Below are 15,206 nucleotides of genomic sequence, written 5' to 3' on the forward strand. Positions count from 1 at the left end.
GCTGACCCCACGTAAACTGAGTAACAGAGGCCCTTCATCACTCCGGGCCCCATTTCCTTAACTGTAAAAAGGGATTTAAAAAACCCCAAACACAAAACTCCACTCTCTCTACCTAACTGCACTGTGAGAAAATCGAACCTAACTGACCTAACCGATCTGAGAAATGAGGCAAACACGGCATACGTTAGATGGTGCCAAGACTCTGATGACAACATTCTCTAGGGATGCTCCGTGGTTCTCATGACCGCTTGGGGCAAGGAGGAGATGGCCTGGCTGCTAGCGCCACCTCAGGCTGCTCGGCCCCAGGTATGGTGTGTGAGCTGCCCCGCTAGGACCCTGAACCCACCCGGCCACAGCGATGACAACCACATACCCGACCCTGGTGTTGTAGGACAGTCTCACTGTTGTGTCATTTGGGGTTTCCTTTCAAACAAGGCTATTCACTGTGACTAGGTGTTTGTGGTACCTGTGCAGAGCCGGTCAAGTACACAGATTCACCAGTCAGAAGATGGCCACCCTCACACACTCCCAGGACCCCTGCCTCGGCCGATCTCCACCCAACCCTCGGGGCTCTCCCTGGCCACACGCTGAGCACCTACCCACTCTGGCCGCTCATTGGGCTCCCCTGGTTGGTGGTCAAGGGCCACAGGCGGGGGCGAGTAGTCCTTCACGGGAGTGGTGAACTCCACCGGCCCCGTCCCTGGCAGGGGCAGTTTCAGCAGTGGGCAGCTGCGACGAACAAGAAGGAGAGAAGGGTTAGGCCTTGGCGGGAGCACAGGCTGCGCCAGGACAAGTGACGCAGGAGCCACCGCAGGTACAGTGCACGTGTGCAAAATACTGCAACCATAAAACTTCAGGGCTAGAAACACACTCACAGAAACCACTTTTGGAGATCAGAATTTTTTCAAGCTCATTTTTAGTCACAGAAAGCTTACAAGGAAGTCTAATTCATAAAACAGGTTGAACATTTTTAGAGACGTAAGAAAGATGCTAAAAAAAATTGTCAAATTAGATGTAAGCAAGACAACAACAAGAAACTGGGGGGGGGGGGGATCTATAAAAATCCCAAAGAGCCGGAGGCATACTGCTGGGCAATTGCTGCAATTTAAAGAGACCATGAAAATTGTGTAGAACACACTGAGGGCATGGTTCATAATCAGACCCACCATTCACAAGGGAAAACCCTGGCCTTGTATCAAAAAGCTGGCAAACCGATGTGCATTTTCTTTCACATCTTTTTAAGAATACTTCTGTTTTAGGGACGCCTGGGTGGCTCAGTTGGTTGGACGACTGCCTTCGGCTCAGGTCAGGATCCCGGAGTCCCAGGATCGAGTCCCGCATCGGGCTCCCAGCTGCATGGGGAGTCTGCTTCTCCCTCTGACCTTCTCCTCGCTCATGCTCTCTCTCACTGTCTCTCTCTCAAATAAATAAATAAAATCTTTAAAAAAAAAAAAAAATACTTCTGTTTTTAATTGAGAATTAACTTTTATAGAATACAATGCACTAAACTACGTAGTTCAATAAGTTTTGAAATATACATACACCTGTATAATCACTACCTAGATCAAGCTATCGGACATTTCCAGAACCTCAGAAGGCACCTTGCACCCTCGCCAAGTGAAGAGCATCCCCCAAACTACTATCGGGGGTGCCTGGGTGGCTCAGTGAACGTCTCTTGGTCTCATCAGGTCTTGATCTCAGGGTCGTGAGTTCAAGCCCTGCACTGGGCTCCGCAGTGGGTGTGGAGCCTACTCAAAAAAATAAAATAAATAAATTAGAACTTCTACCACCATAAATTAGTTTTGCCTTTTTAATGGCTTACAAATGAAATCACCCGTGCCACGTGTGTACTCCTCTCATGACTGGATGCTTTCACTTCAACTTTATCTGCTAGATTCACCCACACCAGTGCACACGGCGGATCACCCCTTCCCACAGATATGTGCCGTTCCCCTGAATTACATCTCAGTGCATTTTCCCATTCCATTGTCAAGGAACCTTTGGCTGGTTTCCAGTTTCAGTCATTAAGAATAAAGCTATTATGGTCATCTTTATATATGGCTTTTGGTGGCCAAAAGCACTCCTTTCTGTTGGGTGTGTTCCTAGAAGACAACTTCTGGGTGTTAGAGTGCACTTGTTCTACTTTGTAGATAACACTAATTTTCCAAAGTAGTTGCACAAATGCTATGTGCCCACCAGTGGTGTGACGGGAATTTTAGCTGCTCCAGAGCCCTGCCACCTCTAGATGCTGTCAGGCCAATTAACTGCAACCATGGCCAGGAGAAGGCCTGGGTCTCTGTGGTTTCAATGTGCAACAATGTTGAAAAGTCTTTTGCATGCTTTTTGGCCATTTGGATACATTCTCTTTTCTTCAACTCTTTCGATTATCTTTTTCTCATTGATTCATAGCTCTTATATATTCTGGCTATGAGTACGGAGCTCTCTTCACAGCTCCCCATCTCCCCCCTTGTAGAACTTTCACAGCACCCCACCACACTTGGTGTATTGTGCTATTTTCGTTCCCATCTCAAGGTATTTCCTAATTCGCCTTCTGATTACTTGACTCGCTGGTTGTTTTAGTATGTGCCGTTTAACTTCCACTTATCTGTGGATCTTCCAGCTTTCCTTCTAATATTTTTAGATTCAGTCCACAGTGGAAAAGACACTCTATATGATTTCAGTCTTCTTTCATTTATTAAGACTTGCTTAAGGTGGCCTAACATATGGTCTATCAGGGAGAAAGTTCCATGAGCACTTGAGAAGGTCAGTCCCGCCGCTGCTGGGTGTTCTCCGCACAGCTGTGAGGTCTGGCTAGCAGACACTCTTGCTCAAGTTCCCCATTTCCTTATCATCTTGTCTGGGTTTTGTATCCAGTACTGCAAGTGCAGGATTCAAATAACTGTAACTGTAGATTTCTCAATTTTGCATTTCAATTCTGTCCACTTTTGATTCATATGCTTTGGGGGCTCTTGTTGGAAAGGGAGTGTGTGTCTGTAACTGTCCTGCACTCTTGCTTATTAAGGTATTTATCAACATCCTTCTTTGTCTCATAACCTTTTAAATAGAATCCGATAATCATACAGCCACTCTAGGTCTCTTTCTGTTACTATTCGGCATGGAATATATTTTTCCATCCTCTTATTTTCAGACTCTCTGTGTTATTACATCTGATGTGTAGTCTGTATCTGAAGTGTCCTGTAGACAGCATACAGACAGATTCTTTTTAAATCTAATCTGCCAATGTCTCTTTTAATAGAAGAGTTCAACCCACTCACATTTTATATGATTACTAATAAGGAAGGATTTATTTGTGCTACTTGTTTTTGCATGTCTTATTATGACTTTTGCTCCTCAATTCCTTCAATAGTTGTTTTTTTGTGTTTGCTTGTTTGGTTTTTGGTATCTGGCTGATTTTTGGTAGTGTGCCACTTTGATTCCCTTCTTTCCTTTTCTGCATTTTTCAAGTTATCATTTGGGTACTATGGGGAATACAATTATTATTAACAATTTACAACAACCTAGATTAAATACTGCTGTTACAAAGGGGTTCTACAGATGTGAGCAAGCAGGAGAAGGGGTCAGCGACCTTGAAAATAAGACAACTGAAACCATCCAGCCTGAAGAGCTTAGTTTCAATAGTACCTAAACACTGTTTCTACAGCTGTCTTTCTCCTTTTATAGTATTATCGCCACAGACTCCAATCTGTATATTGTAGGCCTATCACCATAGACTTAAAAATAATTGTTCAATGCACTTGCCTTTTAAAGCCCTAAAGACAAAGAAAGATGTTAAAAACCAAGCCAAAAGTTACAATCTGGTTACCTTTACTAGTGCTATTTTTTTTTAAAGACTTTTTTGAATTTATTTATATGACACAGAGAGAGAGATCACAAGTAGGCAGAGAGGCAGGCAGAGAGAGAGGAGGAAGTAGGCTCCCTGTTGAGCAGAGAGCCTGATGCAGGGCTTGATCCCAGGACCCTAGGATTATGACCTGAGCCGAAGGCAGAGGCTTAACCCACTGAACCACTCAGGTGCCCCTACTAGTGTTATTTTTAATTTAAAATTACTGTCTAGTATCCCATCATTTCAGCCTGACAGGCTTTCTTTACTTAGTGTTTCTTGTACAGCAAGCCCAGTGGTAGCTAATCCCCTCAGTTTTTGTTTATCTGGATATATCTCAATTTCTCCATTACCAAACAATCGTATGGTATAATATATGATTCTTTCCTGAGTTTTTTTCATTCAAAAACTTTAAATGTTATCCCATTGCCTTCTGGCCTCCATGGTCTCGGGAGGAGAAATCAGCTGTCAGTCGTACGAACACTCCCCTGAAAACGAACAGTTGTTCCTCTCTTGCTGCTTTCAAAAGCCAAGGTTCAACTGTTTGGAGGTAGGTGTCAAGGGCTGTCTCCAAACTCCAAACAGAGCTAAGGTTCTGCTCTGGAAAGCTCTGCACTGCACACGGGCTGAGCCCTGGACTCTGCCTGTGGAGGGGAGTCTGGGGGCCCAGAGCTAAAATGGATGGAGCGTGAGCTTCACTCCAGGATGAAAGCAGGCAGTACTCAGTACTCTCCACGTCTACGTTCACGTCCCACACCACAGCTGCTTGAAACACACCGACTGGACTAGATGCAGCCTTTTTTTCAAACTGTAAATTACTAAAAACATCTGTGAATTCCAGGAGTCTAAACACTACAGCAGGAAGAGAAAGAAGGGAAGGACACTCCAGAGCCTCCAACTTTCTTAGGACAAAGTCTCTTGGGAGAAAGGTCCACAGGCCTTGAAATTCTTCAAGAGGCTCCCAGTGATTCTCCTGTGCCCTGGAGCCATACAACTGCTCTCTTGCTTCTGAGGCTCCATCCCTGCTGGAACGCGCTTGCCCATTCTTCTAGATAACTCATCTCTGAGCCCTCAGTTGTGGTTCCACTTGCCCCAGGAAGTCTTTCCCCTTCCCCCAATATCTGGGTTCCCTTCGGCAGCTCCTCCTGTGAGCTACCAAAGTGCCCCATACTCACCCCAACATGGTTCTTATCACTGACAGTGGACCATTTTCTGTCCCTGTACTAGTGGTAGTTTCTCTCACTGAGCACCTACGTGCCAGATATGGATCCCAGTGCCTCCCACCGATGTGCTCATGTAAGCCTCACCACAACCCAATGAGACACGCAGAAGCTACATCACCACTAGAAAGCAACAAAACCAGTATGTCAACACTGACTGTGTGGCACCAGAGTCTGTGTTCTTAAGGTCACACTCAAATACCTTGTACTGCATTTTTTTTCCTAAAAAAATTTAATCAACCATATATCCCTTTTAACGTAAGCAAAGAAAAATGCCAACTTCTACAAAACTGCAAAATGCAAGGGAATCATCACCATCCATGGCTGCCAAATTCTAGCCAAAAGGAAAGCTTTGAAGGAAAGTGTCAGGCAATTTTCAAAAGTAAAAACACTCACTTTTCCAAGGTTAGAAAACAGACTAGAGACATTTAAAGAAACTGTCTGGGGATTTCTACCACCACCCTCATGTTACTTCTGCAAAACTTGTTTCTGAGACCAGATTATATCTTGGCTTACCCTGATCTCACAGGGGCAAAGGAAATGAACCATGTCTCCAAAACCTCCCCTTCCTTTCCTGCCTCAGCTCCACCCATCCAGCTGCTCAGGCCAAGCACTTTGATCTTGACTCCTCTTTTTCTCATACTTCACATCTGGTCCTCAGACAATCCTGAAGGCTCCACCTTCAAAATATATCTAGACAAGGCCACATCCAGGCCTTCCACTTGGACTAAGCAACCATTAGCTCTCACCTGGGGCAATGCACTAGCCTAGCTAGCCTCTGCTTCTACCCCTGAAATCACTTATCTCTTAGTCAGGTATGGACCTGAAGTCCCCAATCTCCCCGACCCGTAACTCTGTTACCACACCTGTGCGGCCTGTTCCCCATATGAGACCACCCGACACATCTCCCACAGGCTACTGGTGCCCTTCCCTTATCCCCCCTGTTCTTATTTCTGAACATGCTGGCGCAATTCCCAATTTCCAGCTGCTAGCATTTGCAGCTCTGTCCCCGACACTTCCATTGCTGTTGGAGGTCTCTCTGCCTAAGTGGTGGGAACTGATGCTAGTGGGAGGCAGCCCTCAACCAGCGGATGTTGTTGTTGTACAGACTGGGGGTTCACAAACTACAGCCAATGGCCCATTTTTGTGTGGCCCATGACCTAAGAATGGTTTTTACACATTTAAGAGGTTCTTTTAAATAAACAAACAAACAAGGGGCACCTGGTGGCTCAGTCAGTCAAACATCTGCCCGGCTCAGGTCATGATCTTGGGGTCACTGAGCACCAAGTCATCCGGCTCCCTGCTCAGTGGGGAGTTGGCTTCTCCCTCTCCCTCTGCCCCTTCCCCCCTCATGCTCACTCTCTGTCTCAAATAAAGATCTTTTTTTTTTTTTTTTAAGATTTTATTTATTTATTTGACAGAGAGAAATCACAAGTAGATGGAGAGGCAGGCAGAGAGAGAGAGAGAGAGGGAAACAGGCTCCCTGCTGAGCAGAGAGCCCGATGTGGGACTCGATCCCAGGACCCTGAGATCATGACCTGAGCCGAAGGCAGCGGCTCAACCCACTGAGCCACCCAGGCGCCCTCAAATAAAGATCTTTAAAAAAATGAAACAACAAAGTGACCGAGGTGGTGTGTGGCTTTACTCTCTGGCCCTTTAGGGAAAGAGTCCGCTGACCCCTGGCAGAGACTGTCCAACCCCCCACACCCAGGTAGGAGCTCCGAGGCAGCCGTCCTACCCCGTTTCTGCACATCCCCCGGTTAGGTGACACAGCTGCCCATGGGGCTCACTCCCGGATGCTGCTCCTTGCTTCCCAGCTCACTGCTCACTGGCGTCCAAGCTCATGTCATCTCACACACAAGCTACATGGACTCAGTCCTTGCATCAGGGGAACCCAAACCAAAATGCCCTCCAGCCCCCCAAATGCCAGCCAAACTCCTGCCTATCCTTCAAGGCCACACTGCCTCCCCACTCCTCTGTCCCCAAGCAGATCAGTCCCTCTCCTCTATACTCTGCCGCAGCCTGCAACCACTAGCCCGGAGACCCCCTACTCATCTACACGATTAATACAGGAAACAGAGGGAGGGGACATGCCATTTTAATTCCTGCATCCCAAATACTAGCCACATGGAAGACATTCAGGAAATGTTCAGGATGAGGTATCTTCCAGACAGCCCACGCAAGGCTGAGGTCGTGAGTGCACATTTTGCTGCACAGAACTCCATGCTCATAAGGTCTGAGTGCTTGGCGTTTAATGCTCTGCTATAGCAGTATGGAAATTCTTAATACATTTAAACTTGTGTTCTGAAGTCCACCACAACAGAGTGTGTGCTGAGGGTATGGCATGTAGGTTCACCTGCGGTCCCTCCTCCCTGGGACACGTTCTTGACCACTAGCCCCTCTGCCCCACATCCCAGGACCCGGCCTTGCCCTCCCTTATCCACGTATCCTGTTTGTTGCCCCTCCAGCAGGGGCCTGAATGTAAGAACAAAGGGAGGGGGTCAGGGTCAGATGTGCACACACCCTGTTGTGTCCCGGGCAGGGTGAGGCGACGGCCATCCCACAGCCCAGACTGGCAGCACCACAGCCCATCTGGTGGGCCTTTGGGCAGGGACATTTCATCCACTTCCATGCAAGAGTATTTAGGACCCTGAATGGTCCCTTCCCCTGCTTCTTGACCCAAAGCAGCCCTGCAATGTCCTGTTGCTCTAGCCCCACAATTACGGGGATGCTACTGGCTTGTCTCATTCCCTCTCACTCCCAGTCATGTGGGACTGGGGTTCAGGAGATGCTGAAGACAGATGGAAACAGCAACCACAGAAATGACGCTCAGAGACATTGCCTGAGGCACCTGTCTGGAGACATCAAGGTGAGAAATGTTTCCTCTCTTCCCTTCTCAGGGGAGAACCCCAGTGCAGGCCGAGGGGTGGGGTAGTGAAAAGATTAGAAGCAGTATTTCTGGGCTCTCCGGCTCTCTTGTGTCTGAGGAACTTTCGGGTGGTGAAGGAGTCTTTGACCTCCCACAGGCATCCCAGAGCCTTTTCGGAGCTTGTCCATGAGGCCGGGAGTAACTCTTGCTGGGCGAGGCCTGGACTTTGGCATGCTGGACAGGCCAGCGTCCAGCAGCAGCTGCAGCAGCCAGTCCCTTGGGCTCTCAGGTGTTGGCTTCAGGGCACAGCTCAGTGGGGCTTTGGGACTCGTCCTCAGCTATCCAGCCTGGCTCTCCAGAACACAGTCCCAGACAGGCCTTCACCTACTTAGACGCCTTTCCTGTCCACAAAGAGAATAAAATGTGTCTAGAGTGGCCACACAGGCAGAGAAAAAAAGAGCCTTTAATACAAGGCCCTGTGTGCACACCCCACCAAGAGCATGGTGATCTGGGGGAACTCAAAACATGGGCAGAGCAGGAGAGAGGCTGCCACACAGAACCACCAGAGCTGAGACATGCAGCCTCAGCCCCAAGGTACTGTGTTCTTCCAGAGAAAAAGGAAGAGGAAAGGAGCCAAGCCTGCTCTGGCATTCCCGCACAGACTGCACAATGACCACCCTTCATGGGGTTCAGAATGGCCTCAGCATGCTCTGACCTGCTCTCCAAGTTAAAGTCACCCTCTCTAGCCAGGAGCAGCAGGCTGCAGAATCAACAGAATCAAGGGACCCAATGACCCTCATGCTAACCTCTGACCTGCAGCCAGGAAGGCCGGTAGGTAGCCTGTACCCAAGCACTCTTTCTTCATCCCACGGTGCACCTACCACACCCCCGCCTGGAAGCCAGAGCACCCTCCGCCTTGCTGGGCTGCTGCTGGGCCACACCTTGGGTGGCCTAACCTCCAGGAAATGTGAAGACACCTCTTGCCACAGTGCCTACGTGCTGCAGGTTTCATCAGATTTTCCCAGAGGAAAGAGCATTCACTGCTCCTGGAGTGATCCGGTGCTGACGAACATGGTCTACAGCTCACGTGACCTTTAAGATCTGAACAAGGGTCTCAAGAGCAGGAGTCCTTTGAGTTCAAGCTGCACCAGTGCCCCATTCCAGGGACAATGAAAGATAAGCCACTAAACAGAATGCAGGTATCTAACAAAACTACTAGAAGCTGTCTATGACCCACACTTTGCTTTCTGCAGGCAACCTGAGACTGAACAGGAGGGGGGACCCTGCCCTGGACAAAGAAGCTTCACAGGTTAGAAGAGGACAGGGAGGCCTGTGCCCTAGGGCCACAGTATCTGGTCTCTTAGACAAAAAGGTCCAGAATCTGTGGATCTGTTGAAACACATTTTGTCATTTTAGGAAGCTAACAGACTTCATTTAGCTTTGCAAAATGTTTCCTAAGCCAATCAGATTTTAAGAAAAGCCGTTAAAAGGCTCCTTCGAGATGACATGACAAAGCTGCTGCTTTGGGAAAGTACACGGCACTGAGAATGGGACAGTATCTAAGGCTGGTTTTCCTCTTCAAATTAAAACCTCGTGACTGCAAAGACATAAGGAACCTGTAGCGCCGTGAGAAGGTGGGACCAGAGGAGGCAGCAGGTTTTCAGAGGGGCTCTCGGGGGACCACCCTTCCTGCCCAGCTGCTGAGTGAGCTGACTGACGGCCACAACCATGAACAGGAAAAGAGGGGAGAAGACGCCACTCATTCTTCCTACAGGGTTTGGCTCAAAGGTTTTCCCCCAGAGAAGCCTCCCTGACACCACCATCTCCCTTTGCACCAAGGCCACGTCACATCTGCTGAGCATGCATCCAATGGCACTGAGGCTACCTGTCTTGGGTCCAGATCGCGCTTCTGAGGAGATGATATGTGCGTCACTAGGCTGACACAGTGCTTGGCATATGTTATAGCCATCTTTCTTTTTTTTAATATTTTATTTATTTCTTAGTGAGAGAGAGCAGGAGAGAGGAGAGGGTCAGAGGGAGAAGCAGACTCCCCGCAGAGCTGGAAGCCCGACATGGGACTGGATCCCGGTCCTCTGGGATCATGACCTGAGCCGAAGGCAGTTGCTCAACCAAAGAAGCCACCCAGGGCCCCCTGTTATGGCCATCTTTACTGAAGTGTTATAAAACCCACTTGGAGCGCTCTCCTCAATTTCTGTTACACAGGGCTAATGTGTCAAAACCCCTCTCCGGTCTTGTCTAGGCAGGTTCTGCCTACAGATCCTGCTCCTGGCCCACGGCAGCTGAGGCCATGTCTCCTGGGCTTCCTGTTCAGGGAGCAAACTCCTTGCAATAAAAGCTATCAGCACTAAGCGGTGTTCTTCAAAAAGTTCCTATCACCTTGGTGAGGTGGAGGAAGTACAGGGCTTTCCACAAGGACATGCCAGCTGTAATACCACTTATCAGCTCTCCACACCAGTGTCATCATCTTGAAAAAAACTAGGACATAACCACCCCTGCTAAGGATGTCAGGCATCAAATAGAACAGCACGTGGGAAAGGGAAAGTACCAAAGGACCTACGAGCCAGGAGTCAAGGAAGATCAGTCTTCCTTGCCTTCCCATCAGCCCGGTCCTACCCCTAGCCTCACCCACCCCTTTCCCAGGACTGACGTTCAGCCAGGAGCACCTGCGGGATATAAGGCAGGCTTGGCAGCATCTGGGCTGTGTTGGTTGTTAAATATCATATCAGCACATCTGCCTCTTCCCCAACCTTCCAGCCCATTCTAATTCACCCAGAGTCGAGAAGGGGTCCTCCAAACTTGAGACTGTAGCCATCTTCTAAGGTTTTCATACCAGAAAACCTCATGTCATAAAACCAAGAACTGTCTGTTCTGAAACACTTGTGTAAGAGCAAATTACTCATTCAGAGGTAAGGCCCGACTGCACCCAAGCAGCTGGTCCTCCGGGATCATGTATCCTACATTCCTGGTCCAGGACGCTGCCTGGTCTCACCTGGCGACACCCAATCCCCAAAGATGAACGGCAAACAGAAAACATCCTTCCCTCTTCCTGTAGCTAGAGTTATCTCTGAGGACAGGGAATCACAACTACCCCTCTTTGACTCAAACTGACCACACAGCATACAAGTTGTATGTACTCGTTCACCAAGTATTTCTTACCACCTTCCCCCATATGGAGGCCACTGAAGACCCAAGGATTTAGTGCACGGGAAGCCCAGTCCCACCACCCCCAACAGAAGGCCATACCGGGGATAATAACCATGAGTGTCCCCATGAGCTGCTCCAGAAATCAGAATAAAAGAGAAAACACTTTTAGCGGAGACGTGGCAGAGCCACAGACAGATTTTCAAGAAAGACAATCCAGTGGTTCTCAGCATGTGGTCCCAAGCCTGGGAACTTGTCAGAGATACAAATTCCTAGACCCAGCCCAGACCTGATGAATGAGAAACTCTGGGTGACGCCCAGCAGTCTGTGTTGCGCATGCCTCCAGGTGATTCTGTTGCTAGCTCAGGTTTGAGAACCACGCAGGCCAAGCCTAGAAAAGTATGATTTTGAAGGATAGAGATGACTTTTAAAAAGTATGATCTTGAGAGACTTTTAAAAAGATAATTAACTTAGACGGAAAAAAACCACACACACAAGATCTGGGTTCTACTAATATATGTCCTACAAGAGGTAGCTGTATCTTATCTTTTACAACACAATTTAACAAAAGTTAAGCATCAGTACAAAAACACTGAGCCAGAAAAGAGGGGAGTCAGAGTAACAGAGTACCTCGGGGGCAGGCACGAGAATCCCTAGGCCCAGTATCCCTGCTTATTAACTGTGTAGACCAGGCAAGGCCCCAATCCCCCAACCTCCTTTGGTTAAATGGAAATATAACTGGACTGCTTTCCAAGGTTATTATGAGGATTGATGAGATTAATTATATGCCTGAAGCACCCGGCAGGAAATTCTCAATGAAAGATACTCATCTTCCTTAGTCCTAATTAGAGAAGAACTTGGGATCATCAACAACTGACAGCGAGCTCAGTCCCGAACCACCCTCCTTCCAGCACAGCACTGAACGCATCCAACAAACGTCAGATGTACAAACAGTGTGGAAATCCTTCCAGAAGCAAGGATAACACACTGGGCTCTTTTCATGGCTGTCAGTGTTTTAGAGCCAAAAAAGGCTCTCAGATACCCTTTAACACCAAACCCATCCTTTTCATGTCATCATCAGCTGTAGCCTTCGGCTTCTGTGAGGCTCTGTAACAGAAAGACAGACGTGAATTGAAGGCGGCTACAGCAGGCACGACATTCCTCGGGGAGCACAGCAGGCCCTGAGAATCAGTAAGAGGTCAGAAACAGGCTCCTTGTAAACATCAGAAAATGACTGGAGAGCAGAGAACCAAGTCTCTGTGTGAGCCTGCACGAGGGTGTCCAAGGACTGTTCAAATGGATTTTGTTTTAAAACATTCGAATGCTCCTGCTCTTGACCAGGTACCAAAATGAAAGTGTCGCTGTGGAGAAGGAATATTACAAGATCATGCCTTTCAATTATCTTCCAGTTTCTTAGAAGTAGAAATAGACTACTAATGACATGAACAAGTCTGGCGAATGCCTAAGCCGGGGCCAGCCTGAACCGTTTTCAGTCTAGCGGCTAAACACCTCAGGACTCGAACTCTCCACCCACCAGCTCCGATGGACGTCCAGTTTCATTGTGTAAAAAGTATACACAGTCCAAGGGCTGCAGAGCAATCAGGATTAGGAAACCTGCTGTCCCAACACAGTGGCCTACCCTATCCAGCACAACTCAGAAACATACCAGCAGGCTACGATGCAGAGCCCTGTGAAGAGGATGATAGGGATCGGGTAGGATGCGCAGAGCAGCCCATGGTTGTAGAAGGCCTGAGATATCTTCTCACGCAGCCTTTCAGTCAGGGTCATCCTCAGCTGAAGTCACCTTGCTGCCATCCCGGAAAGTGACCATGGATCAGCCTGGTGTGCGCTGGACAGCACGGACAATGGACACCATCGGCTGGTACCTGGCAAGAAGGGAGACAAGTAAGCACACTGGCGCTGCTGGGGGAGGGAGCTGTGAGGCATGGCTGGAGACGTGTTTGAGGATGCCTACATGCAAGGTCTGGAGACATCAGTCCCGACACACACACACACACACACGCACACACACCCCCTCTGGTCAGCTCTAACGGTGGGCAGTTTCTCAGTCAGTCTAACCTAAGAGCCAAAAACTGCCCCTCTAGCTCTGATGATGAACTCTCAACCCTCTCCCATACAGGCATTTCTAAAAGACCACTCCGTCAAGAGGGCACTGTTCCCACAGGTGACACAGGAAAGCACACCTGGGTAGCAGACATCACCTTCAGCTGCTCTCTGACAAAGGGGGATTCTGGACATCCTCCCCACCCTTTCTCTGGGCACAGGTCAGACTGAAAGAAATCCTTGGGATTTCCAGAAAAACTTTACATAGGCCTGACCCCTCAGAAAACACATTCTTGCACAGAGAGTATTTCACTGGCAAGGAATGTTCAGCAGAGTTATCCTTTAACATAAAAAACACCAAAAAGCCCAGACTTTTTGACAGAAAACACATTTCATGGTGGCAGCAGCATTAGAGGAAGCTACTGCTCCCAGTCAGACTGGGACACAGTCGTGTGGCGGCCTGCCCAGCCCCTGTCTTTGTGCCACAGAAGAACCACCCCCCTCCAAGGGATTGGGCCTGGACACTCTGTCAGTCAAGGTGCCCCTCCCTGACCCACACCAGGCCAGGTGGTTGGGCCTCTGTCCCTGGACTTTGACTTCTGAGCAAAAAGAAATAGGAACTAGATGTGCTGGTGCTTATTCAACCCCAACAGGTTCCTGCTCCCAAGATCATGGCTCCTCTGATGCGAGCACCTTCTGAAGACGATGCTCAGCAGCTTTTCTTTCCAGTCTGTGAGCCACTGTATATCCTTCCAATAAATCCTCTTTCTGCCTGTATGAGCCAAAATTAACTTCTGTTGCTTCCAAGTAGAAAACCTTAAACCAATAAAATCAGAATAGAAAACTCCAGCAAAGGCCCAAGGTTCTAGAATTCCCTTCATTACAAGCTCTCCACTGTTACCCTAAAATAGAAATCCATATCTCCTGCTCCATGTTGCCATTTTCTTCGGTCTGTGTTATAGGGAACGTGCCCAGACTTGTGTCCTGGCTTGATCAGGCTCACTGATGGAAACCTAGACCAAAGAGGTGACTCTCCAGAAGCGTCAAGACCAGAAAGGAGAGGCCAAAGGCGTCACAGCATAGCCAGCTCTCAAGAAGATGAATGGCTAACACCCCTTCCACCTTCCAGGAAACACAAGCTTTACGTGCATATGCAATTTTCCAGCCCAGCAACCTTCTAAGGATATAGAACCCTCTGTGGGTCAACTCAACAGGCTCAGGATAGAGGAGCCTGCAGGTGGCAGCTGCTGGCCCCAGCAGCAGAGCCGTTTCCGGTAGCTCAGCCATTCACAAGGCTCAACTGGAGCCCGGCATGTCAGAGAGGTGTCTAGCAGAGCACCCACCAGGGGCGACCCGCACTAGTGCTCACCCCCCAGCAGACACCAGGACCCCGGGAAGCAGTGTTTCTGCTCCTGCTCCCTGGCCCTCCATCCTGCCCCTGGGGTGCGGGTGGGGATACACACACTGATGAGATGTTCACCTGCGGGGAGAGAGACACTATCACAGGGATCCCCAAAGACTGAAGGCCAGAAACCAACTGTACCTCTTCCAACCTCAGTCCTCTGGCAAGTCTCACATCTCTTCCCTCAAGTGTCACAAAACCAAGCCCTCCAAAAAATTCTGATTTTGTGATGCCAATCTCCTTCTCCGCCTCCTCTGTACACACATCAGTAACACAGGAGGGGGAGGGGCCCCACCTCTGCAGTCCTGCTTTCACCAGTGCAACTAGAGAAGAAAAAAACGATCTAATTCACTTCCAATCTGCAGCCAACACAACTCTTTCTGACATGATTTTAATTTCAGCTCCCACTGATCTTAATATTACCAGTTATACTAATTGTTAATTTTCATAGCACCCAGAAAACAAGGCCAAAAAAAATGCAAATTCTACTTGATTACACAGCCAACCTACCTGAACCTACCAAGAGGAGACATTATTCATCTCTATTCCACTGCATACAATTTTAATGCAAAGCTACTCCAAAGCAAAATTTCTATGTGATCCAAAAACCTGTTTTTCCTACATTGCCCCATACTTAATAGGTTTCTT

General features: G+C 48.5%; 1 protein-coding gene across 1 annotated transcript in view; it reads right to left on the reverse strand.

Moving 5' to 3' along the window:
* Positions 1–15,206, reverse strand: part of SCAP (SREBF chaperone) — a 71,276-nt gene that overhangs the window by 21,340 nt on the left and 34,730 nt on the right. Inside the window, exons 2-3 of the mRNA XM_059160748.1 lie at positions 12,759–12,978; positions 600–729 (exon numbers count right to left, since the gene is read on the reverse strand). Of these exons, the coding sequence (XP_059016731.1) occupies positions 600–729; positions 12,759–12,880 (252 nt within the window). The 5' untranslated portion in view covers positions 12,881–12,978. The remainder of the gene's footprint in view (positions 1–599; positions 730–12,758; positions 12,979–15,206) is intronic.

The sequence above is a fragment of the Mustela lutreola genome, chromosome 2 (assembly GCF_030435805.1).
Source record: "Mustela lutreola isolate mMusLut2 chromosome 2, mMusLut2.pri, whole genome shotgun sequence".
Classification (NCBI taxonomy): Eukaryota; Metazoa; Chordata; class Mammalia; order Carnivora; family Mustelidae; genus Mustela; species Mustela lutreola.